At 43.8% G+C, this 25,705-nt stretch overlaps 1 protein-coding gene and 1 pseudogene across 5 annotated transcripts in view; both read left to right on the forward strand.

The window, feature by feature from the left end:
• ATXN2 (ataxin 2) overlaps nt 1–25,705 on the forward strand; it is an 86,603-nt gene that overhangs the window by 52,743 nt on the left and 8,155 nt on the right. For 2 of the 5 annotated variants that reach the window (XM_040986993.1, XM_040986996.1), the window contains exons 12-21: nt 3,934–4,134; nt 5,125–5,232; nt 5,467–5,537; nt 10,816–11,120; nt 12,013–12,076; nt 13,141–13,293; nt 13,679–13,745; nt 20,231–20,415; nt 20,707–20,839; nt 24,791–24,844. In XM_040986993.1, coding sequence (XP_040842927.1) covers nt 3,934–4,134; nt 5,125–5,232; nt 5,467–5,537; nt 10,816–11,120; nt 12,013–12,076; nt 13,141–13,293; nt 13,679–13,745; nt 20,231–20,415; nt 20,707–20,839; nt 24,791–24,844 — 1,341 coding nt within the window. The remainder of the gene's footprint in view (nt 1–3,933; nt 4,135–5,124; nt 5,233–5,466; nt 5,538–10,815; nt 11,121–12,012; nt 12,077–13,140; nt 13,294–13,678; nt 13,746–20,230; nt 20,416–20,706; nt 20,840–24,790; nt 24,845–25,705) is intronic. The other 3 variants (XM_040986994.1, XM_040986997.1, XM_040986995.1) reach the window with 3 other exon arrangements.
• LOC121160967 lies at nt 12,922–13,029 on the forward strand (annotated as a pseudogene).

Raw genomic sequence — 25,705 nt, forward strand, 5'->3', positions numbered from 1 at the left:
ACAGAGAGGAAGATCTTCCATCCAGTGATTCATTCCCCCAAGTGGCTGCAACAGCTGTAGCTGCGCTGATCTGAAGCCAGGAGCCAGGAACTTCTTCTGGATCTCCCACGTGGGTTCAGGGTCCCAAAACCTTGGTCCGTCCTTGACTGCTTTGCCAGGCCACAAGCAGGGATCTGGATGGGAAGCAGGGCCACCAGGATTAGAACCAGCACTCATATGGGATCCCAGTGTGTTCAAGGCAAGGACTTCAACTGCTAGGTCACGGTGACGGGCTCGCTCGCGTGTGCGCGCGCTCTCTCTTTTTTAAAGATTTATTTTTATTATTTTTTTATTGGAAAGGCGGATATATAGAGAGGAAGATCTTCCGTCCAATGATTCACTCCCCAAGTGAGCGCAACGGGCCGATACTATGCCGTTCCAAAGGCAGGAGCCTCTTCCGGGTCTCCCATGCGGGTGCAGGGTCCCAAAGCTTTGGGCCGTCCTCGTCTGCATTTCCGGTCCACAGGCAGGGAGCTGGATGGGAAGCGGGGCTGCCGGGATAGAACCGGCACCCATATGGGCTCCCGGGCGTGCAAGGCGAGGACCTTAACCACTGTGCCACTGCGCCAGGCCCATCTCTCTCTCTTTTTCAAGATTTATTTTATTTTTACTTGAAAGGCAGAGTCAGAAATAGAGAGAGAGAGATCTTCACTCGCCAGTTGGCTGTAATGGGGCCCAAGGATTTGAGCCAGACTCAACTGCGTTCCCAGGCCATAAGCAGGGAGCTGCATGGAAAGCAGAGCAGCTCAACCTCTTAACCGGCACCCACCTGGGTTGCCAATACCTTAGACAGAAGCATATTAGCCTAGTATGCCACAGTGCTGCTACCACACATTCCAAACCCCTGTTTTGGTTTTGTTAAGATTTACTTGTTTATTTGGAAGTAAGGTTTCGGAGAGAAAGAGATCTTTCATCCCTGATTCACTTCCCAGATGGCCATAACAGCTAAAGCTGTGGGCCAAGTTGAAGCCAGGAGCCAGGAACTCTATGCCAGTCTTCCACATGGGTACAGGGTCCCAAGTGTGCAGTTCACTTCTCTGCTTTCCCAGACGTGTTAGCAGGGAGCTGGATGGGAAGTGGAGCAGCTGGAACTTAAACTGTCACCAACATCTCAAATGACAGTTTTATTCCCTCCACCAGTCCCAGTCCTCATATTCCCTATCTTTGTAACAAGCAAGCATTAATTTTGTTTACTAGAATGGCATAGTGGTGGAGAAAGAGTAAAAACACTGTCTTCCCATCACGGGCCTGCTCTGCAAATTCTCATAGCAGCTGGAACTGGGAGCCCAGAACTCCCTTTGGGTCTTCCGTGTAAGTGGCAAGAACCTGACCTGAGTTACAAAAGTGTAACTTGCTTCCTGTCAGGGTGTGCTTTAGCGGGAAACAGGATGAAACACAGAGTAGGACTCGAACATAGGTGCCCATCTGAATCACTGTGCCAAATGCCCACCCATTATTTCCTAGTTTTTCGCCACCTTTGTTGTGTCATTTCACAAACATTTATTTTGGACTTAACGGTACAGTGTTCTTCACAGGATCTACGTAGTACTGTCCTCCAACCACAGTTTGCTTATAGGGAATATCAGACACAAACAAGAAATCCAGTGTGTGCCTAGCTCATGGACTATAGTAGCAGCTACTGTAAGGATACACAAGTTATATTTTGAAAGGCCGAAATTGTGGCATAGTGAGTAAAGCTGTGCTTGTGACATCAACATTCCATATTCCTGTTTGTGTCCTGGTTGCTCTTCTAATCTTGCTTCCTGCTAATGCTCCCAGGAAAGCAGTGAAAGATGGCCGAAGTACTTGGCCCTTGTACCCATATGCGGGAGCTGGAATAAGATCCTGGATACTGGTTGGAGCCTTGTCTGGCGCATTGCAGCAATCTGAGGAGTGGACAGCAGATGGAAAATACTCATTCTCTTCCTCTTTCTCACTTCCAAATAAATCAGTCTTTGAGAGAAGCAGCCCGGTGTGGTAGCCTAGTGGTCACCTTGCACACACCAGGATCCCATATGGCCACTGGGATTACAGCCATCCAGGATTAGAACCCACTTCCATCTATCTCCCTGCTTGTGGCCTGGGAAAACAGTAGAGGATGGCCCAAAGCCTTGGGACCCTGCACCCGTGTGGGAGACCCGGATCAGCTCCTGCCCCCTGGCTTCGGGTTGGCGCAGCTCCAGCTGTTGTGGCTGTTTGGAGAGTGAATCAGCAGACAGAAGATCTTCCTGTCTGTCTGTCCTCCTCTCTGTATATCTAACTTTCCAATAAAAACGAAAATAAAATATTTTTAAAAGTATTAGAAAAAAAAGATAAATTATACTTTGATAGACTCAAACATCTTTTGCCAGTGTGTTTTCATGACATCACAGAGTATGGTGAGATCACAGCACATGGTGATCCCCCCCCCCCGTCTTTATTTTATTAATCAGTACATAAGACTCTTAAATTTTTTTTTAAAGATTTATTTTTATTATGTTTTTATTGGAAAGGCGGATATACAGAGAGGAGAGACAGAGAAGAAGATCTTCCGTCCGATGATTCACTCCCCAAGTGACCGCAACGGCCTATGCTATGCCAGTCTGAAGCCAGGAGCCTCTTCCGGGTCTCCCACACGGGTGCAGGGTCCCAAAGCTTTGGGCCGTCCTCAACTGCTCTCCCGGGCCACAGGCAGGGAGCTGGAAGGGAAGTGGGGCTGCTGGGATTAGAACCGGCGCCCATATGGGCTCCCGGGCGTGCAAGGCGAGGACCTTAACCACTGCGCCACCGCGCCGGGCACTAAGACTCTTACATTTTTAATGTTCTGCCATTCATTACACTCTATTCGGCTTCATGTAATTATATTGTAAATTCTTTTGTACTTCCTGTTATTTTTCCCTGGCTCTTCAGATACCTTAAATGGAGATTCTTAAAAACCCTCTTCAGTTACTCTAATAACCATTTAATGCTGCTCAGTATCAGTAAATTTGGAGAATGACAATATGATTAGAAGTAGGAGAGTGGGACAGTTATTAGAGGGACCCCAGAGTGAAGGCAGCAGGTTTGCCCCTTCCTTGCAGTGACTGGGAGATGGCTGCCGTTCAGTACCGCAGGGATACTCCACAAAGCTCTTAGATGTTCATTTGGGTGCCATGGAAAGATTTTCAAAAAACTCATGAAACTCTAATTCTAGGAGCAAACTATGAACTGATTTCAAAATCTCTTTGAATTCACATTTCCCATGAAGTTTTTTTTAGCAGTATCTGCCATTTCTTCCATGACCATTGTGGCTTAACCAAGAGACGAGAACTAGTATCTATTTCCAAGGCAGCGAGACGGACGACAAGAGGCAGAACTCTCCTATGTGTTGGTTCACTCCCCAAATGCCTGCTAACCTAAGAGCTCGGGCAGGCTGAGACCAGGCGCCAAGAGTTAATTTAGGTCTTCGGCGTGGGTATCAGGGACCAAGTGCTTGCGCCCTCACCTCTAGCAGTACCTAGCAGTACCTCTTGGGGAGCAGATGCGCAGGAGACCCAGGGAGGAGCAGAGGCAGCACTTGATTCCAGCCTCCTGGTGGACATGTTGGCCACCCAGGTGGCATTTCAGCCATTACCTGAGATGTTGCCTCCAGAGAGTCCGCCTTTGGAATACCATTGCATTCATTATATTCCCTTTCAAAATTAGTAATTCATCTGAAGGGAAAGCAACAGTTGTTGTTTAGTAGTAACTGCTATCATTCTTCAGAAACCTGTGTTCTTCAGTATCACCACTATTCCTAACAACTTGGAAAGAACACAGTACCAGCTTAAAGGGTGGAAGCTTGAGAGGACTGCTTACCTGGGTCTGCAGAGAATCTCTTTCAGGAATTGACATTTAATCTGAGAACGTAACAAATAATGTCTGTCTTTCTTTCAGTTCCAAGATTGTCCCCTAAAACTCACAGACCCCGGTCTCCCAGACAGAACAGTATTGGAAATAGTCCCAGCGGGCCAGTGCTTGCTTCTCCCCAGGCAGGCATTATTCCGACGGAGGCCATGGCCATGCCAGTTCCGGGTGCTGCATCTCCTGCACCTGCCAGTCCTGCATCCAACAGAGCTGTTACCCCATCTAATGAGGGTATGTACAGATGGGTTAAGCCATTACTTGAGATACCCACATCCCATAGTGGAGTGCCTAGGATGGAATCTTGCTTCTGATTCCTGTCTCTCTTCTTGCTAAGGCACCTGTGAGGAACTGGGGTTTCTGCCATTCAGACTGTCCTGTTTAGGGCATCTCAGGAATAAACTAGTGCATGGAAGATCTCTGTGTCATTCACCCTTTTAAGTAAATAAATTAAAAAATATATATTTTAAAGAATGATGATGGGTCCTCTGTAGTGGCCCAGGAGATTAGCTGCTGTGACAGTGTCCCATGCTGAAGTGCTATTTTCACTCCCCACTGATCTGATTCGGTCACCTGTCACCACATAGGACCAGGATGAAGCTGCTAACTGCTGGCATCAGCCTGGCCCAGGCCTTGGTGTTGTGGCCATGTAGACAGAGCCAGCTTCCCTCCCTCCTTCACTCTGTAGATATTGCTAATTTTTCATGAAACTTTTGAAGCCTTCTCATATAGAAAACATAATATCTCCCAAGGACAGATACCTGTTTAAGGAAAGTATTCATTTCTAAACATAGGAAATCAAAATTATGGGATTGGTCTGACATGGTAGCCTAAATCTTTAAAACAACAAACAAAATTATGAGATTTTCTACTTTTTCTTAAGACATACTTATTTTTACTTAAAAGGCAAATTTACAGAAAGAAAGATCTTCGATCCCTCTGTTTCTCTCCCCAGATGACCACAATAGCCAAAGCTGAGCCAGTCTAAAGCTAGGAGCTTCTTCCGGGTCTCCCGTATGGGTGCAGGGTCCCAAGGCTTTGGGCCGTCCTCGACTGCTTTCCCAGGCCACAGGCAGGGAGCTGGATGGGAAGTGGAGCTGCCGAGTCACAAACTGGCATCCATATGGGATGTTGGTGCTTGAAGGTGGAGGATTAGCCAGCGGAGCCATTGTGCCAGCCCCCTACACTTTCCTAACCATGATTTTTTTAAACATTGTTTTCTAGCTAAAGAGTCAAGGCTTCAAGATCAGAGACAGAACTCTCCTGCAGGGAATAAAGAAAATATTAAGCCCAGTGAAACATCACCTAGCTTCTCAAAAGCTGAAAATAAAGGTTAGAATGATCATAGATCATAACTGGAGAATATTTTATATACAATAGAAAGTACTTTTGTTAATACTATTCCTTAGTTTTGTATGTCTACAGATACATAACTTGACAAATATCAAAAGTAAAAATGCACATTTTATATCGTTTTAACAGCCTTATTTTAGCTTTTGATATCTCAGGATACTCTTCAGCTTGAGATTGGAAGTAAACGTGTGTCTGTGGTCTGTTCCTCCTCAGGTGTATCGCCAGTCGTTTCTGAACACAGGAAGCAGATTGATGATTTGAAGAAATTTAAGAATGACTTCAGGGTAAGTGTCATTTATCTAATGAATTACATTTTTAGGTGTTAAGTATGACTGTGGGTTTTTGGTTTGTAAGTGGATTATTTATGCCCTCAAAAGCACTGGGCTTAGTGTAGGGAGCAACCTTCTGTGAAGTTATCCCGTCTCCCCTCTCAGTGGGAGCTGGAAGTATGAGGTTTGGTGAGAGCAGGGCGAGTTGTCCACTGAGAGCAGGTCCTTCTGACCTTTGCTGTTTACTCTGTGCACTTTGTTCAAGGGAGCTAGACTTCTGTGGCACACGGCCGAGTTCCTGATGATCTGATTTAGTGTGTATCAAATGTGCTAGTCCTGGAGTTCTGAGACAGTTGTATCAAATATGTTAATTGTGGTGGAAGCTTTTTATAATGCTGCTTCTCTAGCCTTTAGACAAGTGTTTGTGAACCTACCCCAGTCTCTGCTTGATGACTGTTTCATTTTGCACAGTATTAACTATAATATGCTACAGATATATAGCTTAATTTTGAAGTTAACTCAAAAAACTTTCCTTTTAATGTCCTAGGGAGTAAGGAGAAATATGGTTACCAGACTTTAAATATGGTTACCAGACTGAATTGGGCTCAGGGTGGTGGCCTAGCAGCCACTTGGGGAGTGAATCATTGGACAGAAAGTCTTCCTCTCTGTCTCCTCCTCTGTGTATATCTGACTTAAAAAAAAAAAGTAAATAAATAAATAAATCTTTTAAGAAATTAATTAAAAGATGAATGAATAAAAGAAAAAGATTAACTTTTCTCAGATATTGTAGTTTTCTGACTTTTCTAATGTTTAATCATGTTTGCTAATAGCTTTATTGTTGACTTTCAGACATCACAATATTATTATTTCAAAGTTTAGCATATAGTAGATTCCAGTTAATGCTAATATTAACAGTTGTGAATTTAAAAATTCTTTTAATAATTCTCTTAATATTCTTTTAAAGGGATTATGTATTTATTTATGAGGCCGTGTAATCATTAGCAGAGGGAGAGATGTGGGAAACACTGGCCACAGCCTGAAGACAGGGCCACGTGCAGGCGGGGCACGAGGACTCGGGCACGCTGGCAGGAAGTTGAAATGGAGGCAGAGGCAGTAGCAGGTGGATTAGTGCTCCAGTGTGGGTTGCTGGCATCACTCAAGGCAGCACAACGCTCTGAGACCCCATGCCGTGGCTGCTCCAACGTCTGCTCTTTATGGCTTACCGTTCCTTCTCAGTGGATCTCTTTCATTTGGTGTTTTACTGCAAGGAGCAAGGGATGGCCTCTTCCATTCTCTAGTTGGGAATCTCAGCCAAACATTGAAGCTTGTTGCTCACAGGTTCGACAAGTTCCGTCCAATACCAGCAGATGATTCAGCCAAACGTTCCATCAGCCTGTTTTCTAGGGGCTTCGTTTCCTCCGGAGGACTCGCCAGAAACGCCTTGAGCTCTCGTGTTTCTCACAGGATTCTGTTCATGTGGTGCTTTTCATTTCCTTCTGAGCCCTTGCCAGGGTTGCATTTAATGTCCATATTTCCTTAACTCTAGATCATTTTCTACATTCCCCAGTTTTTCCAGGCTCTGCCCATTATTCAGTTCCTAAACTACTTTTAACAACATTCATGTGTCCACTACTTGGCTAAATCAGTTCAGCACAGCTTGAAGCCTGCTGTGAGGTCGCCCTCCTCTGGAGAAGGGTTTCTGTGCGGTTCTTTACGCTGGCACTGAATATAAATAGATTTCCTAAGCTACAGATGATGCTGTTTTGTATAATCTTGACTTTGGTGTATGTTCTATCATTGGTACAGTTATTCTGCCCCTTTGGGGCTTTTTTCCTTCCTGTATTACTGTTTGTTTTACAATTAGTCCCCCTTTCAAACACTCCTGTGGTGAATTTTTAGTTATAAAGAAAATAACACTTTTTTTACTTTGCACTGGATGAGTTTGTGTATGTAACAGTTTATTAAGGTGTGATTTAGATGTGGTACAGTCCACTCAGGTGTTCAGGGAGTGGCTTTAGTGTATTCACAGTGTTATGCCAAGACTGAGCAAACGTAGTCCTCTCTCACAGAGGACACCCCGCGTGCCTCAGTGGTCACTCAGCAGTCACCTCAGCCCTCGGCTACTGCTCATCAGTAGCAGTCTGTCTGGGTTGGTCTTTTCTGAATATTTCATACAAATGAGGTCTTTTATATATGGCTTATTTATGCACACTTTTTTCATTTCATTTGACAGGCAGAGTCCGCAGTTGCGTGGAAACCACTACACCAAACATTTGCCCCATGAGTGAAGTAACTTTTGCCTACTGTATAAGCCTGTGATAAGATTGCTCTGAAATTCAGAAGTTTGAATATGCTTTGTAGTATCAAGTACTACTACTCTAAAACAGATACACTTTATAACACCATGTGGAGAGACCATATTTTCTGTCTCTGCTTTTATTGATTCGAAGGGCTGAGTGACAGTAGAGGCCTTCTATCCTCTCGCACACTCCCCCGTGCCCGTAACAGCTGGAGCTGTGCGAAGTCAGAGCCCCATCACGTGGGCAGCAGGGACCCGTGCATCTCCGATGTCACGTGCTCCCACCCTGAGGTGTGTGCCAGCAGAAAGCAGGTCCAGAACACGTAGAGGCTGTAGGCGTGCCAGGTGCCTGCCTCAGGGCGTGCCACACGCCTGGTTTGTCTAGCTGCCTTCACTTGGCATGCCTTTCCTTTTCCCTTTTGTTTCCTTATTTATCTGAAAGACAGCATTGCACTTTCCTGTCTTGATTAGAGTTATTCTAAGGGAATTATTATTTTTTTTATTTGAAAGGCTGAGTTTTATAGAGAGAGAAGAAAAGACGAAGAGGTCCTTCATCCACAGGTTCACTTCACAAATGGCCGCAACAGCTGAAGCTGAGCCGATGCGAAGCTGAGATCCAGAATCTTCCTTCTGCCTCCCACATGGGCGCAGAGACCCAAGGCCTCAGGCCATCCTCCCTTGCTTTCCCAGGCCAAAAGCAGATGGATCAGAGGTGGAGCAGGGCCCGGCGCGGTAGCCTAGCGTCTAAAGTCCTCACCTTCAACACACCATGATCCATTTGGGCACCAGTTCTAATCCCAGCAGACCTGCTTCCCATTCAGCTCCCTGCTTGTGGCTGGGGAAAGAGGCCGAGGACGGCCCAAAGCCTTGGGATTCACGTAGGAGACCTGGAGGAAGTTCCTGGCTCCTGCCTTCGGATTGGCGCAGCACCTGCCGTTATGGCCACTTGGAGAGTGAATCACTGAACAGAAGATACTTCTGTCTTCTCCTCCTCCTCTATATATCTCATTTGCCAATAAAAATAAATAAATCTTTTTAAAAAAGATTTATTTTACCTACTAGAAAGGCAGAATAACAGAGAAGGGCCTCTTTGATCTGCTGGGTCACTCCCCTCAAATGGCTGCAGTGACTAGGGCTTGGGCCAGTCTGAGGCTTGACACCAGGAATTCCTTCCAGGTCTCCCACATGGATGGCAGGGATTCAAGTAGTTGGGCCATTCACTGGAACTTTCCCAGGCAGTGAACAGGGAGTTGGAAAGAGGACAGCAGCCGAGACTTTAGTCAACATTCCAATATGGGATGCTACTGCTACAGCACGTATCCCACTATGCCACAGCACCAGCTTCCTTGATAAATCTGACTGCTAAAATGTAAATGACCCTACCATTGTCAGCTGTGAGCATTTCCTAAAGTAGAACTATTGTAAAATAATGAGTATGCTGTCTGACATTGTACCAGCAATATCAAGGCACACTTAAATAACAGACGGAAGGGCTTATGGCTGCTTACGAAGGACTATACTATTGCAGTAGTATGAGGAGAATTAGTCAAGAAGTGGTTATTAGGGGATAGAGTGGGAAAGTCCCAGACCCTATGGAATTGTACCATAGAATTCAAAATTAAAAGAATAATAAGTGTATAAATGATGCAATGTCCAACCCGTAGTAAGCACTAAGGTGTGCTTGCAGTGATGGGAATAGTGATAGCAGATGTGCATCCTGGGGAGCCTGGCTCCACCCTGGCTCTTGTGGGCATTTCAGGAGTAAACTCGTGGATGGAGGATTCTTTCTGCCTTTCAAATAAAATGAAATTTAAAAAGGAAAATCTTGTTCTTATCTTTACGCAAAGAGCTTTGTGGTAACTAGCCTTGAAGTCTGTAGTAAATAATTGGGCCGTTGTGTGGGGCCTCTGATGCAGAGTGCTGTGAGCGGTGCAGGCTTGCCCAGCAAGTGCCTTGATTGTGACTTCAGTTGCCACTGGACTCAGATAATACCCTGACCAGCTTTCACCCTCAGCAGCTTGATGCCTCTGTGACTCCATTGGTAAAATAGGGACATTTGGATTCCCCTCAGTTGCAGCTGTCAGGAGCGAATGCATGCAGCGTGTGTGCTTAGGCCAAGGGACCCTACCTCTGCCTCTCCTACCTTAAGGCCGCCCTCGTGTGGGGCACGTTCTCGTCATTTCATGTCCCCTTCCCTTGGAACCCAGTCGTTTCACTTGACATTGTCTTCCGTCATTCCAGTTTTCTGTCCTGAAATCATTTTCCACCAGTGGTAACATTCATTTCTTCTGGTCTGCTAAGACCTTGTCCCTTGTTTGACTAACACCAGGTGGTCCTTGTACTGCAGTTGTCGTTTTCTTCGTCCAAGGTCATTTACTGCAGCAGTGATCTGCCTTTCTATGCTGTGCGTCTGGTGTTAACTGCATCCTGATTGAAATTTCTCATTGATTTCTCATTGCCTGGAAAATTAATAGCCAGAGTCCATAACATAGCTTTCAGATCACCTTACCATCTTATTCTTGCTTTGTTATTTCTTGGTCCACTTGTACTTTTGTGTCCTGTTACCCTGGCTGCAACTAGTGCTTTCCTTTTCCAGTACCCCTCCGAAGCATCTTTCACACCTTACTGTAGAAGACACCTCCAATGAAAAGCTTTCTTTCTGTGGGCTGCCTCTTCAGTGGGATCTGCACCACTTCATGCGTTTGCAGTTGACTGTCATCCGGATGATAGGCTTGGCAGGATAGGGGCACTCATATCAACGAGCAGTCTGGCCAGGGTGGACTCTGACTAAACATTCTCACTTGGAGTTGGAATGTATCCTGTGGTTTGATGATTCTGAGTTTGCTGTGTGCATGTTCTGAGTGTAGCTTTGTCATACAAACATTCTCAACAATGAAAAAGCCTACTTCTGAGCATTTCATGCCAAATACTTGCACATGTAAAGATTATGTCTAGAATTATTTTAAACATTTAAGTGTAATTGTTTTCCTTTAGTTACAGCCAAGTTCTGCTTCAGAATCTATGGATCAACTACTAAACAAAAATAGAGAGGGAGAAAAATCAAGAGATTTGATCAAGGACAAAATGGAACCAAGTGCTAAGGATTCTTTCATTGAAAGTAGCAGTGGTAACTGCACCAGTGGTAGCAGCAAGCCAAATAGTCCCAGCATTTCTCCTTCAATTCTGAGTAATATGGAGCACAAGAGGGGGCCTGAGCTCACCTCCCAAGGAGTTCAGACTTCCAGCCCAGCGTGTAAACAAGATAAAGATGATAAAGAAGAGAAAAAAGATGCAGCTGAGTGAGTACCTCTGGAATTTAGTACATCTTAGTATTCAGTTAGCCTCTACCGCTCCACCCTTCTGTTTGCTTTGTTTAAGCCTTTCCAATCCTCTCAACTCAAGGCCATCTGGACTCTGAGATTCCTTTGCAAGTAGCCCTTAATTTACAAGCAACTGGTTTAAATCTGGTATCCCAGCTACATTACCTCATTGCACCTTGTGATGCCTTTCTGGAATCTGACTTCCGTGGGCTCTCGGCAGTACTCAGGCCCAGGGTGGTGCCAGGACTGCAGACTGCCTGCGGAATCCAGTGTTTCTATCAGAAATGCTGTTTAATGAATGGTTACAATAAGATGGGCTTAATTTCATGCTATCTGGTTTGTTTTCATTAAATAAACTTTGATGGGTTAGCCTTAGAACCTAACTACTATTAATTTATGTGTTCTGGGTATCACACAACCCAATTACAGCTCACCTTGTGCAGCTTGATGGGGGAAGTTGGAAATTCTGTGGACTCACAGAATTAGAGCCATGATTTTTCCCCAAGCTATGTCAAATGTAGAAAATACTTTGTCATCTGAGAAACCACTGCACAATATAAACTTGGCCTATTAAGAATTGCTTTTAAGGATAAAATTGTGTTAAGGTACTGCTGTAATATAAATTCAAGCATTTGTTAATTGCCTTTGGTAGAAATAGTTGATTAAAAAACATGAACTGAAATTTTAAGATTTTATGGCCATTTACTTTAGCAGATGAAACAATGGGTATTGTGTGTGTTTGTGTGATCTTTGGTTAATTGTTCAAATCTAGCATGCTTAATAGTTCTTAAAGAAATTGTTAGATGTGGAAGATTTTAGAGAAGCATCCATTCCATGTGGATTCAGTGGCTTTTACTCTCTCCTGATTTAGGCAAGTTAGGAAATCCACATTGAATCCTAATGCGAAAGAGTTCAACCCTCGTTCCTTTTCTCAGGTAAGCTGCTTGCTGTTTTTGTTTCATTTTTTGTTTTTCTCCCATTTCTGTCTCTGGGATCAGTTGTCGTGTGTTTTTGGTTTTGTTTTTTGTTGTTGAGGATTTATTTTGTTTGAAAGGCAGGCAGAGTTACCAGCAGTGAGTGAAGTGTCTGCTCGTTCCTTCCCCAAATGTCTGCAACAGCTAGATCTGGGACAGGCTGAAGCCACAGCCAGAAATGCAATCTTGGTTTCCTACAGGGATGGCAGGGGCCCAAACCCTTAGGCCATCTTTCACTGCTTCCCCGGGTGCAGTAGTAGGGAGCTGAATGAGAAATGGAACAGCTTGGACTGGAATCAACATTGACATAAAATGCTGGTGTTGCAGATGGCAGCTTAGCCCACTGCCCTACATTGGCCTCAAGATCTTGAGCAAATCATTGAATCTTTCTGAGTCAGAATTTGAAAATGATTGTTTAGCTAGACTGTCAATTCATCGATGTTCTACTGCTGTTATTCTGTTGCATCTATAACATTGATTATGTTTAAACATTTTCTCCAAGTCCATAAAAATTATTGCCACTATTTTTTTAAAGAATTGCCTAATTTTTTTTTTTCTATTTGAAATGCGGATTTACAGGGAGGAGAGACAGACAGATCTTCCATCTGCTGGCTCCCTCCCCAAATGCCCACAACAGCTAGAGCTGAACTGCAGCCAGGAGCTTTTTCCAGTTTCCCATGTGGATGCAGGGACCCAAGTCCTTGAGCCAGTGTCCATATGGGACACCAACACTAGCAAGGCAGAGGATAGCTTATTCAGCCACTATGCCAGCCCACCACTATTTTTAATATTAATTCTTAATTAGCATCGCTTCTCGGCCTTTTGGCTAAGATCAGGTGTAGTTCTTAATTAGCAATGTTTAGGAAAGGATTTTTCTTTTATTTCAAATTTTATTTCTAATAAAGGGACTAGTTAAAAGTGTAAAAAAAAAATCACATGATTTGAAAAAATGAATCTCCCATCTTCAAATTATCATCATTAAATTTTTACGTTGACATGGTTGAACTCTGTTTTTGTTTTTGTAGCCAAAGCCTTCTACAACCCCAACTTCGCCTCGGCCTCAAGCCCAGCCCAGCCCATCTATGGTGGGTCATCAACAGCCAACTCCTGTTTACACGCAGCCTGTTTGTTTTGCACCAAATATGATGTATCCAGTTCCAGTGAGCCCAGGCGTGCAAGTAAGTCCTCAAATTCGGTGTCCATTTAGCCTTCTTGGTTGGTTGAGGTCGGTACCAGGCCCTCTTTTTGGTTTGTGATGACTGAGAGCAGAAATGGTAAACAGAAATATTTGAAAGAGTGAGTACAGGATTCGGTGTGTTGTTGGTGTGAGAATCTGAAGCTGAGAATGTGTTGGAATGAGAACACTGATTTAAGAGTTACTGTTCTTGGGGATTTATGCTTCTAGTTTTGGGTATGATTTTATTTTTAGTGACTTACAAGAAATTAGGAAACTTCAGATCTAGTTCTCTAGCATTATGAAACTAAGACAAAATGAATAGGAGCATATTCTTATGTTCCTATTGCCATGAACCTAATGTTAATTTCTTCTTTAATTCCTTCAAGCCTTTATACCCAATACCCATGACGCCCATGCCAGTCAATCAAGCCAAGACCTATAGAGCAGGTAAAGGTGAGAATAACCCTGCCCTGTGTTTGCTTGTAGTCTGCATGCTGCATGAATTAAGCAACTTGGTGTAGAATGAATACATATCTGTGACTCAGCTCTAGACTTTCTGTGCTTACTTTTTTTATTGGGGGAGGGGCACAATTTTGCTGATTAGTTCCCAGATGCCCTGGCTGGGCCAGGCCAAAGCTGAGAGCTGGAGAGCTCAGTGTAGGGTACCCACATGAACGGCAGAGATCCAAGTGTCTCAGTCACCTGCTGCCTCTCCAGGTGCACATTAGCTGGAACTGGGATTGGGGCTGCAGCAAGGAATCAGCAGCAGGCACTGTGAGGCGAGATGCGCACATCGCACACAGCAGTCTTCCTGACTACCCCACCGAGTGCCCTCTGGGCTCTCACTTGTGATAGGCTGCGCATTGATTTTGTTGTTGTTGTTGATCAGCACTGGAGTGTTGTATTATTTGAAGGGTTGGGCCAGCGTGGAGGCGGAATCCCGTATGGGCTCCAGTTCATATCCTGGCTGCTCCACTTCTCTTCTAGCTCCCTGCTTGTGGCCTGGGAGGACAGTGGAAGACAGCCCAGGGCCTTGGGAAACCTTCAGGCCACTTGGGGAATGAACCAGCAAAAGCACCATCTTCTCTGTCTTACCTTCTCTTTGTAGATATGACTTTTCAATTAAAAATAAATGAATCTTTTTAAAAAGAGAGATGAAAAGATAATTTTTTAAAAAAAGATCTGTTTCCATTTTACAAATGGGGTTTGTTTTCTGTAAATCTTAACCATTTGTTTATAAATTTGATTCTAAGTCCTTTATTGAATAAAGATACCATGAGTATTTTCTCCCAGAGCCAATATTGTGTTTTTATAACATCCCATTTACTTAGTTTTCTGTTTCTTCTAGTTTCAGCTTTCATGATTTAGATGTATATTTGATTTCAAGGTAATTCTAGAATGTGAAGTCAAGATTGAGTTTAGTATTTTTCCATATTACATGTGTATATACGTATATGCACACATACATATACGTATATGTAGTTTTTCCCACTTCTACCCTGGTTTTCTTATATTTTGAGCAATTGTCTATCTGAGAGGCAAAATTAGAGGGACAGAGAAAGAGATCTTTGATTCAGTGGTGCACTTCCTAAATGGCTGCAGTAGGGCGGTGCCAGGCTGATGCCAAGCAGTTCTTCCAGATCTGCCACATGGCTGACGTGGGTCATCATCTCATTCTTTCCCAGGCTGTTCACAGGGAGAGGTAGATTAGAAGTGTCGAGCAGCCTGGACTTGAACTCAAACAGGCGGTGCTTAAACTGCCAGCCCCAGTCCTTCCAAGAGCTGTTAAAATGAGTTCCTATAAGACTCCTGGCTTTATTCTTTGTCAGAGCTGTTTTAACTGTTCTAGGCTGTTTACATTTTCAAGTAGATTTTATAGTCAGCTTGGGAATCCTTGTGTTGAGTCTCTAGATCAGGGTTAGGAATGGAGTGGGGGGAGGCGGTGTCTTATAATAAATTCACCATATATTTCATGATCTATTGCTCTATTTATCATATAAATGGGAGTAAGTCTTGAATTTACCTGTGTTTAGTAGTTTTTGTTCTGTCAGTTTTGTGTATATTTTCTTAATGTTCTTATTGCTGTTTTTGTACTATTGTGAATGTTTTTTTTAAATGTTAGCTAGTATATTGGGAAACACTTGATTTACAAAGGAAAAAGGTGATTTATTATTTATTTGAAAAACAAATAATTCCAGAGAGAAAGAGACAGACCCTCTATGCACTGGTTCATTGTCCACCTTGCTGCGATGGCCTGGAACTCCATTTGGATCTCTCACATGTATGGCAAGGGTCCAAATACCAGGGCCATCAACCTTTGCTTTCCCCCAAGTGCATTAGCAGGGCACTGGACTGGAAGTAGAGCAGCCAGGACTCAAAGCTCATGTGGAATGCTAGCCTTGCAGATAATAGCTTAGTCTACTGTGCCACAGCGTCAGCTCCTACACTTGGTCTTTTGGTATATACTTTCTGCTATGTTGCCAAACCCGTTTGCTTTTTCTAATAACTGTTTTAAGACTTAGACTTTCTGTGTATGCATTGACACTCCAGTCACTGTGTCCTTACCTTGCCTTAGTTGTGCTGACTGGGAATTCTGGTAAATTCCTAAACAGAGGCCATAGGCAGGGAACTGGATTGGAAATAGAGCAACTGGTATGTGAACTGGTGCCTGCATGGAATTTCAGTGCTCGGAGGCAGGGGATTTAGCTGTTGCTACTATGGCAGCCCATCTTGATCACTCTTGGTAGAATCTTCAAATTAAATTCTGGTTTCAGTGATATTTTCTTTAAAACATTCTTTCAGAGAGACTTGGGTAGAGAGAAAAGATCTTCTACCTGTTGATTCATTCCTCCAATGTCTGTAATAGCTTGGACTTAGCCCAAATAAAGCCAGGAAACTGAAATTCAAGTCAGTCTCATATGTGGATGGCAGAGACCCAATTCTTTTTTTTTTTTTTAAGATTTATTTTATTGGACCTGTCATGGTAGCCTAGCGGCTGAAGTCCTCGCTTTGCAGGCACCGGGATCCCATATGGGTGCCAGTTCTAATCCCGGCAGCCCCACTTCCCTTTTAACTTCCTGTTTGTGGCCTGGGAAAGCAGTCGAGGATGTCCCAAAGCCTTGGGACCCTGCACCTGTGTGGGATGCCCGAAAGAAGCTCCAGGTTCCTGGCTTTGGATCAGCATAGCTCCGGCTTTCACAGCCACTTGTGGAATGAATCAACAGATGGAAGGTTATGCTCTCTGTCCTTCTCTTGTATATCTGCCTTTCCAGTAAAATAAAAGAAGCCTTAAAAAAAAAAAAAAAGAAACACTGCTTTAAAAAGGTTTATTTTATTTAGTTGAGAAACACAGTGTGAGAAAGGGAGAGACAGAGATACTTCCTTTACCAGTTCACTCACAAATGGTAAGAATGGCCAGGACTGGGCCAGGTGGAAGCCAGGAACCTGGAATGCCAACTGGTCTCCCACATGGCTGGCAGAGATCCACGGACTTGGGCTGCCTTCTGCTACTTTCCCAAACTCCTTAGCAGGGAGCTGGATGAAGGCAGAGCAGCGGGGACTCTTAAGCCGGGCTGAGATGCGGGCTGTAAGCATTGCAGGTGGCAGCTCACTGCCATCCCCAGGGACCCTTCCAGCTCCAGGGCATGCTGAACGGAAGTAGTCTGGCCGCACCAGGCACTCTGACATATATGTGGATGGCCCGAGGGAGACAGCGTAACTGCTGTGTCACATACTTGCTGTGTCTTTTATTGCGGTAGTATTATCAGTTTAATCTTTTAATTTATTTTCTTTAAGAGACACAGTTGGCTTGTGCTGTTCTCGGCCCCAGTCTCTACTTGGTGACAGGTAGTTCTCTGCTGGAACACGGCCTCCCAGGTTGCTTTGGAGTCTGTGCTCTCTGAAGCATAGCATTGGAGGCTTTATTTTCTAATGATAGCATTTAAAACTGTGTTTCACCATTTCTGTAGCTGCATTCCACAAATTACTGTGTCCTCGGTGTAATAGTGGCTGTCAGGCCCCGATGTGAAGATACGGCACAGAATGCATCTCTGCTTCCAAATCAAAGGTGGACTCCCAGTGGAAGTGCTGAACGTATCCAGACAACAGGATGCTGGACTGCCTGACATTGTCACATTGGAAGACTGATAGACTTATGGCTGCTTATGAAGCACTATAGTATAATAATATGGAAAAAATCGGTAGAGGAGGGGAGAGGATAGAGAAATCCCAGACCATATGAAATTGTACTATAAAATTCAAAATTCAAAATATATATACACACTGTGTCCTTTTTAGTCAGTTCAGAATGTCTTTGAGCAATGAATTATTTAGAAATGTATTTTCTATCTTCACATACACTTGTGGTTTTAGTTTTAAGTTGATTTCGTGTCATCAGGGAACACCTGAGATGAGATGCCACTTTATTATGGATTACATGTCCTTGTACAGTTTTCTGGATTTTCTGCTGTGTTTCATTCATTTGTCTAATAGAGCTGCCTTTCCCCTTTATCCACACACAAAACTGATTTTTCCCCCAAAATTTCTTGACTTATATTTAAACTTCATAATGAGCTTGTGTACTTTAAAAATTCAGCTACTTTACCTTGTTGTTGAGAATTTCAAAGAAAAATACCACAAAATAGTAAACTTGTTATCTGTGTCCTGAACTCTGTTCACTCCTCACTTTAAGATACTGGGACTAACCGTGCCCTCTCAAAGCTCCGGGTCGGTGGGTTAGCACTCTGCGATGACATGCCCTGTCTGCAGTTATTAGCTGGGATGTTTCTGTAAAGAAAAGTCTTACCTCATCAGAATAGCCAGTCATGTTGAAGTGCAGTTTGCCCAGGAAAGGCAACTAAATTTCCCGTTTTTTTTTCCTTCAGAGAGTCTTCAAAATAATGAGTTGGCTGTGTTATTTTCCAGAGGTGTTTTCTATTAGTATCAGTCAAATATTTTACCATTTAGTTTGCCTGTTTTTATTTGTGTTGAAGTCTTAGAAAAATCTGCACATTTTCTTAGAGGAGAATTGGTACCTGTTTATTGTTGAGTCTTCCCAAGCAGTAGTGATTTATATCTTCAGCCACATTTCAAAATTTCTACTTAGAGTGGCCATTTGGCACGGTAGTTTAAAATCGTCTACTTCCGAGTGTGTGGTTGTCGTTCGGGCAGGCTAGGCCTCCCGTGCAGCTGTGGCCGAGGCCCATCCCGAGAGGCATCAAGTGGAAGGGAGCTCAGGGGCTTGGGTCCCTGGCTCTTACGAGCATGTTAGAAATGAGCTGGTGGGTCGATCATCTCCTGCTGTCTCCCCCCACCACCTTCTCTCTTTTTCTGAAATTCAGGTAAAATGAAAATAAGCAAATAGGTGTTTGGAAAGCTGAATTCTGTCCTCAGGGTTTTGCACATGTCTTCAGTCGGTGCCCTGAGTGTGTTGTGTGAGCCACTGGCTTTTCTGCTGTTGCGTCTCTGAGTGAGAACTTACTTAGTGCAGATACTCGGGGGGTGCAGTCCTCGAGGCTAATTACTGTCATGCTTTTGCATCTTGATACTTTGTTTAAAGTCTTATCACTTGAGGTGTTGAATAAAGATATTTTCTGATGTTTTTCACATCATAGGCCGTGTCAAAGTCTTGATTTTGAAACACAGCCATGAACTATTTAAGGCATATCTTTGCCACAGCACAGCAGGGACTTTATACAAACCATCTCTTTAACTTCTTGCTACATTGTTTAGAGTTATCTGTTTCTGTTTTGTAGTCTGTGGTAGAGATTGAATTGTGTTTATGCCAAAATTAGCGGTCAGTATTATAGCACAGCCAGTTAAGCCTGCACCTGCAGCAGCAGCATCCCATATGGGTTCCAGTTGAGTCCTGACTGTTTCACTTCTGACTGTGCTCTCTGCTAGGCATCCTGGGCAGGCAACAGATGATAAATCAAGTCCTTGCGCCCCTGCATCCACATGGGAGACTCAGATGGAGTTTCAGCTCCTGGCTTCAGGCTGGCCTAGTCCCAGCTGGGCCATTCGGCTTCCATTTGGGAAGTGAACCAATGGATGGAGATCTCTCCCATTCTGTGTAATAAATAAAAAATCTTGGGTGTGTGGGTGTGTCTGTCAAAATTGAACCAGGCATTTGACCTAGTGGTTAAGACACTTGCATTTTAGAATGCCAGAGTTCAAGTCCCAGCTTTGCTCTCCCATTCCCACCTTTGTAATGCTGTCCCTGGACTCCTGTGCTTGTCTCTGTGACCCATACGGGAGACCTGCCTTAAGTCCTCGTGTCGGCCTCAATCTCAACTCTTGCAGGTCTTTGGAAAGTGAACCAGTACATGAAAGTTTTCCCTCTATCTCTTAAATAAATAAAAACCTTGTAAGTATAAATGGCTGTTATTTAGACACCTGTCATATGCTACGTGGTAAGGGGAAAGTGGAGCAGTTATAGAAGGAAAATTGAGGAGGGTGGGGTAGATGAGATTCCTTGCTTCTCTTACGTTGTCGTCATTGAGCCCAGTGCCCTTGCCTGGTCAGCGATGTCATCAGACAGGTTCATGTATGGCTCTCCTTCCTGTGCTGAGGTAAAGAGCAAATGGAAATGGCTTTTCAGAGAAGGGGTGTGAGGAAGGGTCACATTGCAGTGCTGTGAGACTTGGTCACAGTTTGAACATCATGAAAGGACTCCGAGGAAGTTCTTACAAGCTCACACTTGCAGGATGAGTCAGAATCCTCCAGCCAGGAGCTGGGGACTGGTGCTTGAGGCTGATTGGCACCATGTCTGATGAGAAAATGTTGAGACTCAGAATAGTTTTATGATAATGGGTGCGGTGGCATTCAAGAGACAGGCCAGATCAGGGGTGCCAAGTCATACACCGCTTCATGTGCAACGTGTGCATTATGCGCAGCAGGTCCTGTTGCTATAAAGAAACCATCTTTTTTCCCCCACGCAGTACCAAATATGCCCCAGCAGCGGCAAGACCAGCATCCTCAGAGCACCATGATGCACCCAGCCTCAGCGGCAGGCCCGCCGATTGTAGCCACGCCGCCGGCCTACTCCCCGCAGTATGTCGCCTACGGTCCTCAGCAGTTCCCGAACCAGCCGCTGGTTCAGCACGTGCCACACTACCAGTCTCAGGTAAAGTTCACATGCCCATCTCTTCAATTTGGTTCCATTGTAAAGCCTAATATGGTAAACAGATCTGTTTTTATATTTTTGTATTTTTAATAGAGTAGGCTGCTATAAGGACATAGAGGGGGTCTTTTAGATGTTTGAAGGTTATTGCTCAGTGAAAGAACTGCAGAGAAATTCAAGAAAAGTTTTACAATTATTTGTTTCTGCAAACTATAGAGTTAAAAATCTAATGAAAATCTGCCTGGCCATATTTGATATTCTAATATTTGTTGTTTCTGTTTTGCTTGGACACAGCATCCTCATGTCTATAGTCCTGTAATACAGGGTAACGCTAGGATGATGGCACCGCCGACACATGCCCAGCCTGGCTTAGTATCTTCCTCGGCCACTCAGTACGGGGCTCATGAACAGACGCATGCGATGTATGGTAGGAGACGCTTTTTATCTTTTTAGTATGTGTGACCAATTTAATTTGCTTAAGAACTTAAAAGCTCTGAAAAGGTAACTGACTTCAGGGTTAGTCTGGTCTTTAAAAAAAAAACTAACAAAAAAGAATAGTCTGGTCTTTTATTAAATAAATCTGAAGGTCAAATAGCTAAGGCAGGGCCCAGCACAGTGGCGTAGCAGCTAAAGTCCTCGCCTTGAACGTGCCAGGATCCCATATGGGTGCCTGTTCTAATCCCAGCAGCCCCGCTTCCCATCCAGCTCCCTGCTTGTGGCCTGGGAAAAGCAGTCGAGGACGGCCCAAAGCCTTGGGACCCTGTACCCGTGTGGGAGACCTGGGAGAGCTCTTGGCTCCTGGCTTCAGATTGGCACAGTGCCAGCTGTTGCAGTCACTAGGGGAGTGAATCATCGGACAGAAGATCTTCCTCTTTGTCTCTCCTCCTCTCTGTGTATCTGAATTTGCAATAAAAATAAATAAATCTTTAAAAAAAAAAAAACCCTAAGGCAAAAGAATCCCATTTCTGCCCCTAATCTGCTTTGTGAGTTTTAGCAGATTCCTCCTTGGTGCCTGGGGTTATATTTTCTTCACATGTCTTTCCTACTTTGACCAAAATGTAAGGATTAGGCCCAGTTCTGGGAGGAAGGTCCTGCTCTTGTCCCGGTCAGTGTCTGGGACGGCCTGCACGGGGCCTGCCTGGCGTCCTCGGCATGTGCAGAGCGCGCAGCCGCGCTGCAGCACCAACGTGTCCTGCTCTGGTTGCTGCTTCACGGGACCCTGTTCACACTGAGTACACCTGTGAACATGGAAACCAGAAGTACTTTTTATAAAAATACAATTTCTGTATGAATGAACTTTAGAAGTCGTGGAAAATGAAATCACAGCATGTTTATTTTTGTTGGGGGGGGGGGAGTCTTAAGCTATGCGTGGATTTGTCGTAATCTGACCTGCTTGAAGACCCTTTGGAGGCATGGATTTCGGGATATTTTGCACACTTACCTTTTAATTCCAATATCCCACAAACTTTTTGAAGTACCCTTAAAAAAGAATGACAAGCAAAAAAAGCCAACTGGCTTGATTTTGTGGCCAGAGAACTTTGTGTAGGTTATCCCGGCAGCTGTCTAGTGCAATAAATTATCTTTTCAGCAAATTGAAAATAGCTCTTTGGCCTGCACCTTCATAGAATTTGCAGTGACTCAGTGTGCTTGTAGAACCCCTGTGTCTTTGTTTCAGGGTCACCATGATGTCAGCTTGCCTTCAGTGCTTCTGAGGGGTCTGGTGTTATTTGGGTCTCTTCATTGGCATTTCAGTCTCTTTAGGGGTTAAATTGGGGTTGATCCATATAATTTTAAAGATTCACTTATTTTATTGGAAAGGCAGATCAGATTTTCAGAGAGGAGACACAGATTTCTTCTATCTGTTGGTTCACTCCTCAAATGGCCACTGTGGCTGGAAGTGAGCTGATCAGGAGCCAGGAGCTTTTTCCGAGTCTCCCGTGTGGGTGCAGGGTCTCAAGGATTTGAGCCATCCTTTATTACTTTCCCAGGCCACAAGCAGGGAGCTGGATGGGAAGTGGAGCAACTGGGTCATGAACTGGCACCCATATGGGATCCTGAGACATGCATGGCAAGAATATAGCCACTGAGCCATAGCACTGGACCCAGTCCAAGTGCACACTATGAGAATTCAATTAAAATTACATGCAACTTCATGAACATTTCAATTTTTAAACCTCTTTAGTCTTTTGAATGACTGAGAGTGTAAGGTTTTTTTTTTTTTTTTTTTTTAAGCTTTACATTGCTGAGTGACTTATCTAAGCAAAATTTAGTCAAGAATTTATGGATTTTTGGCAAAAGTGTTTGGTATATTGCTGCTTTTCTCCTTTTAAAAGTATGCAGGAACTTTGAGGTTGTGGACATGGTGGGGGCTGCACCCCACCCCGCCCCGCCCGCCCCCAGCAGCTTGCTGGCGCTGTCCCCAAGGCTCACTCCTCACTGCTGGTAGACACTGTATGTTTCTAGCCATTGATGTTTATAAACTGAAATCTGCTTTTACTTTTCCACAATATCACTTAAAATTTGTCACTGTAGATGATGCATTTTTAGAAAGTGGTGTAAGTGCTGTGGTTTAGGTATTTGTTTCAAGAAGCCCATCTGTAACAGAACTGAGAAATGCGTTGACAGCCTGATGGGGTGTGTGGCTTGGGTTCTGCTTTCCTGCCACTGGGCTCTTCTGAAGTTCTGTCAACAGGGATGAGTGTGTGTACCACAAGGCCCTGTTGTTTCATCATGCTGGCTTTTATGCAACTTGTATATATTTCAACAATTTTCCAGTTTGCTGAAGACTTAGGTGAAAAGTTCATTATGGTTTATAAATTTCTGGCAAATATATTATGAAGTGGAAAAACATTTCTTCCATTTTCTGAGAGGAAATTCTGCTCTTGGAATGGAATACTCTGTGCTCCCCTTGGCCTGAGATCTGAAGGTCTTAAGCTAAAATTTCCACTGCCTTTAGAGAAGAGCTTTTCCAGCCCCCGTGCTTTGAGACTGTGGCTTATACTGTAATGTTGAGCAAAGGCTTTCGCAGCGTGCTCCCTCACTGCCTGCATCAGCTGCCTCAGTTAGACGAACATGGCCTGTTGGAAGGACTGCCCTCCCAGAACTTTGCCATTTGAAGAGCAGTTTCCTTCAGCAGTCTGTTCAGGTGTGCGTAAATAGAAAGCAAAACCCTAGGCCTACTGTGCAGTGAGATCTGCAGCAAGCTAGTCATCACAGCCAGTTCTTTATGCCGAGGGCCCTGCTCCTGCAGTGTGGACGAGATCGCTGTCAGTGGGGCGGGAGCTTGGTGTGCTTTGGGTACTTCAGACCCTAGGAAGTTAATTTGTTCTGGAACATTTTTTATGAAATCTTCAGCATTTTGTTTGTTATTTTAGGTCCTGTTCTTTTACTCATTTTCCTTGAGCAATGTGTATTTTGTGTTTCCAGAGGAGCCCCACACAGTTTGAGTATGAATTATTTTACTTTTAAGCTGTGTCCTCTCAGAATTTTATAGCTTTTGCTGCAAGCAGGAGAGTATGTAACGGGTTCATAGGACACTCGTTGTGGTGATAACAAAGGACTTGGAAGACAGGGGTTGTAAGGTCTACAGGATGGAAGACTTGGGCCATTGCTGAGCAACCAGTGGTTAGTCTAGGAGAAGGAGGTGTGTTTTCTGAATCATTGCTCATCTTTAACTGGCTGGCAGTCTTGGGAAAGACTTGGGTCACAAATAGCATCCCGTCGACCTTGCTCTGTCAGCCCAGCCCACACCCACCCAGAGTTTGGCTTTTGTTTTCCTTCTGGTGATGGCTTACTGATGGGAGCTATCGGGAATCAGACCCAAAGTCAAGCCTTATAGTTTCTGTTGGTTTTGGTGGTTTACCGCAAATGAGTTGGAAAATAGAGTAAGCAGAGAAACCAGATTCCCTGCTGTCCCCGTCCTGACCACCAGCTGCGGTCGACGTGTCTGCTGCCAGGCATGCTTACACACTGGGCACACCTCGACTGGAAGGACCGCGTTCTCGAGTGTAGAGTACACTTTTAAATGTGTGACTAAATGCAATCTATCAGGATAATGTATCTATTCATGTTATTTCCAAAATGTGTCTTTGCCTTAAACTTTGTAAATGCCGTTTATTTTAGCACTTTCTGTATCAGTAAAATGCCATGTTGGTCTTTTTATTAGGTGATTTTATACCTTTTATTTAAGCAAGTCAGCAGCTGGAACTTGGCACCCAATACCAATTCTGTAGCAGTGTTTAAGGTGTTTATCTTCTCTTATAAAATAAAAATGAATTATGCATGAATAGAAAAAATACTTATTATGTCAGCCTTTCCAGAAAATTAGGAAAATGCACACCTTTAAAGGCTAATTTACCTTTCTATTTCCTGAATTTAGCATGTCCCAAATTACCATACAACAAGGAGACAAGCCCTTCTTTCTACTTTGCCAGTGAGTTGGGTTTTTTTATACTAATTTTAATTGTACAGTGAAACACTTTTTAAAGAATACATGCTAAGGGATTAGAGTTGTTGAACAATATTTTCCTTGTTTCAGACAGTCATTTAAAGTATGAATTTCAACAGTTCAGAATTTAAACTTTTACCCAGCTTAAAAACTGAAGTTCAGATATTCAGTTGGTTCCAAAATTTTTGCATACCAAGCAAATATAAGTATTTGAGAAATGGCTTCTTTAGAACCACTTTTCCTAAACAGAGGACATTGTTTATTCCAAGCCACAGCTTTGTATATAAAACTTAAACTGTTAACACATCCTGGCAAGGAAACAATTGTTCTTACCAGGACTTTTAATTACAGAGGAGTGGAAAAATACTAGGGGAGAGGCGGTTGTGTTTTCTCAGTCTTAGCCTTCCTTGTCAAGGGCATCCAGAGGTCACTTGGGTAGCTTAGGTCCCCTACCCTTTCGGGGAGAAGGGCAGTAGTCGCACCCAGGTGGAGTCAGGTTGGAGCTTGCTTTCTGGAATGAATTCCTAAGACACTGGGCTGCTAAGATGAGTGTCTTCCTTATTTGTGCAGCAGCTTTTAAAGTGAGATACATCCTGGCCTTTGGTGCTTTGAGTAGAAAGGGTACTAGCTTATAGAAATGCATTAGAAATTCATGCCATTATATTCATCCTTTTGTGTGAAATACTACATTCCAGAGGGGATTACAGGTTATAATTTTATGTTAGGGTCTAAATTTTGCATTATGTTGGAATTGCTCAGTGCTTAGCTCTGTGAAAATGCCAGAGATAGCACTTAGAAAACACTTTGACCTTAAATTTTCATTAATTGTACCATGACTTGGTATCC

Source organism: Ochotona curzoniae, unplaced genomic scaffold (genome assembly GCF_017591425.1).
Source record: "Ochotona curzoniae isolate NIBS_2020 unplaced genomic scaffold, NIBS_Ocur_1.0 contig_46, whole genome shotgun sequence".
In the NCBI taxonomy this organism is placed as follows: domain Eukaryota; kingdom Metazoa; phylum Chordata; class Mammalia; order Lagomorpha; family Ochotonidae; genus Ochotona; species Ochotona curzoniae.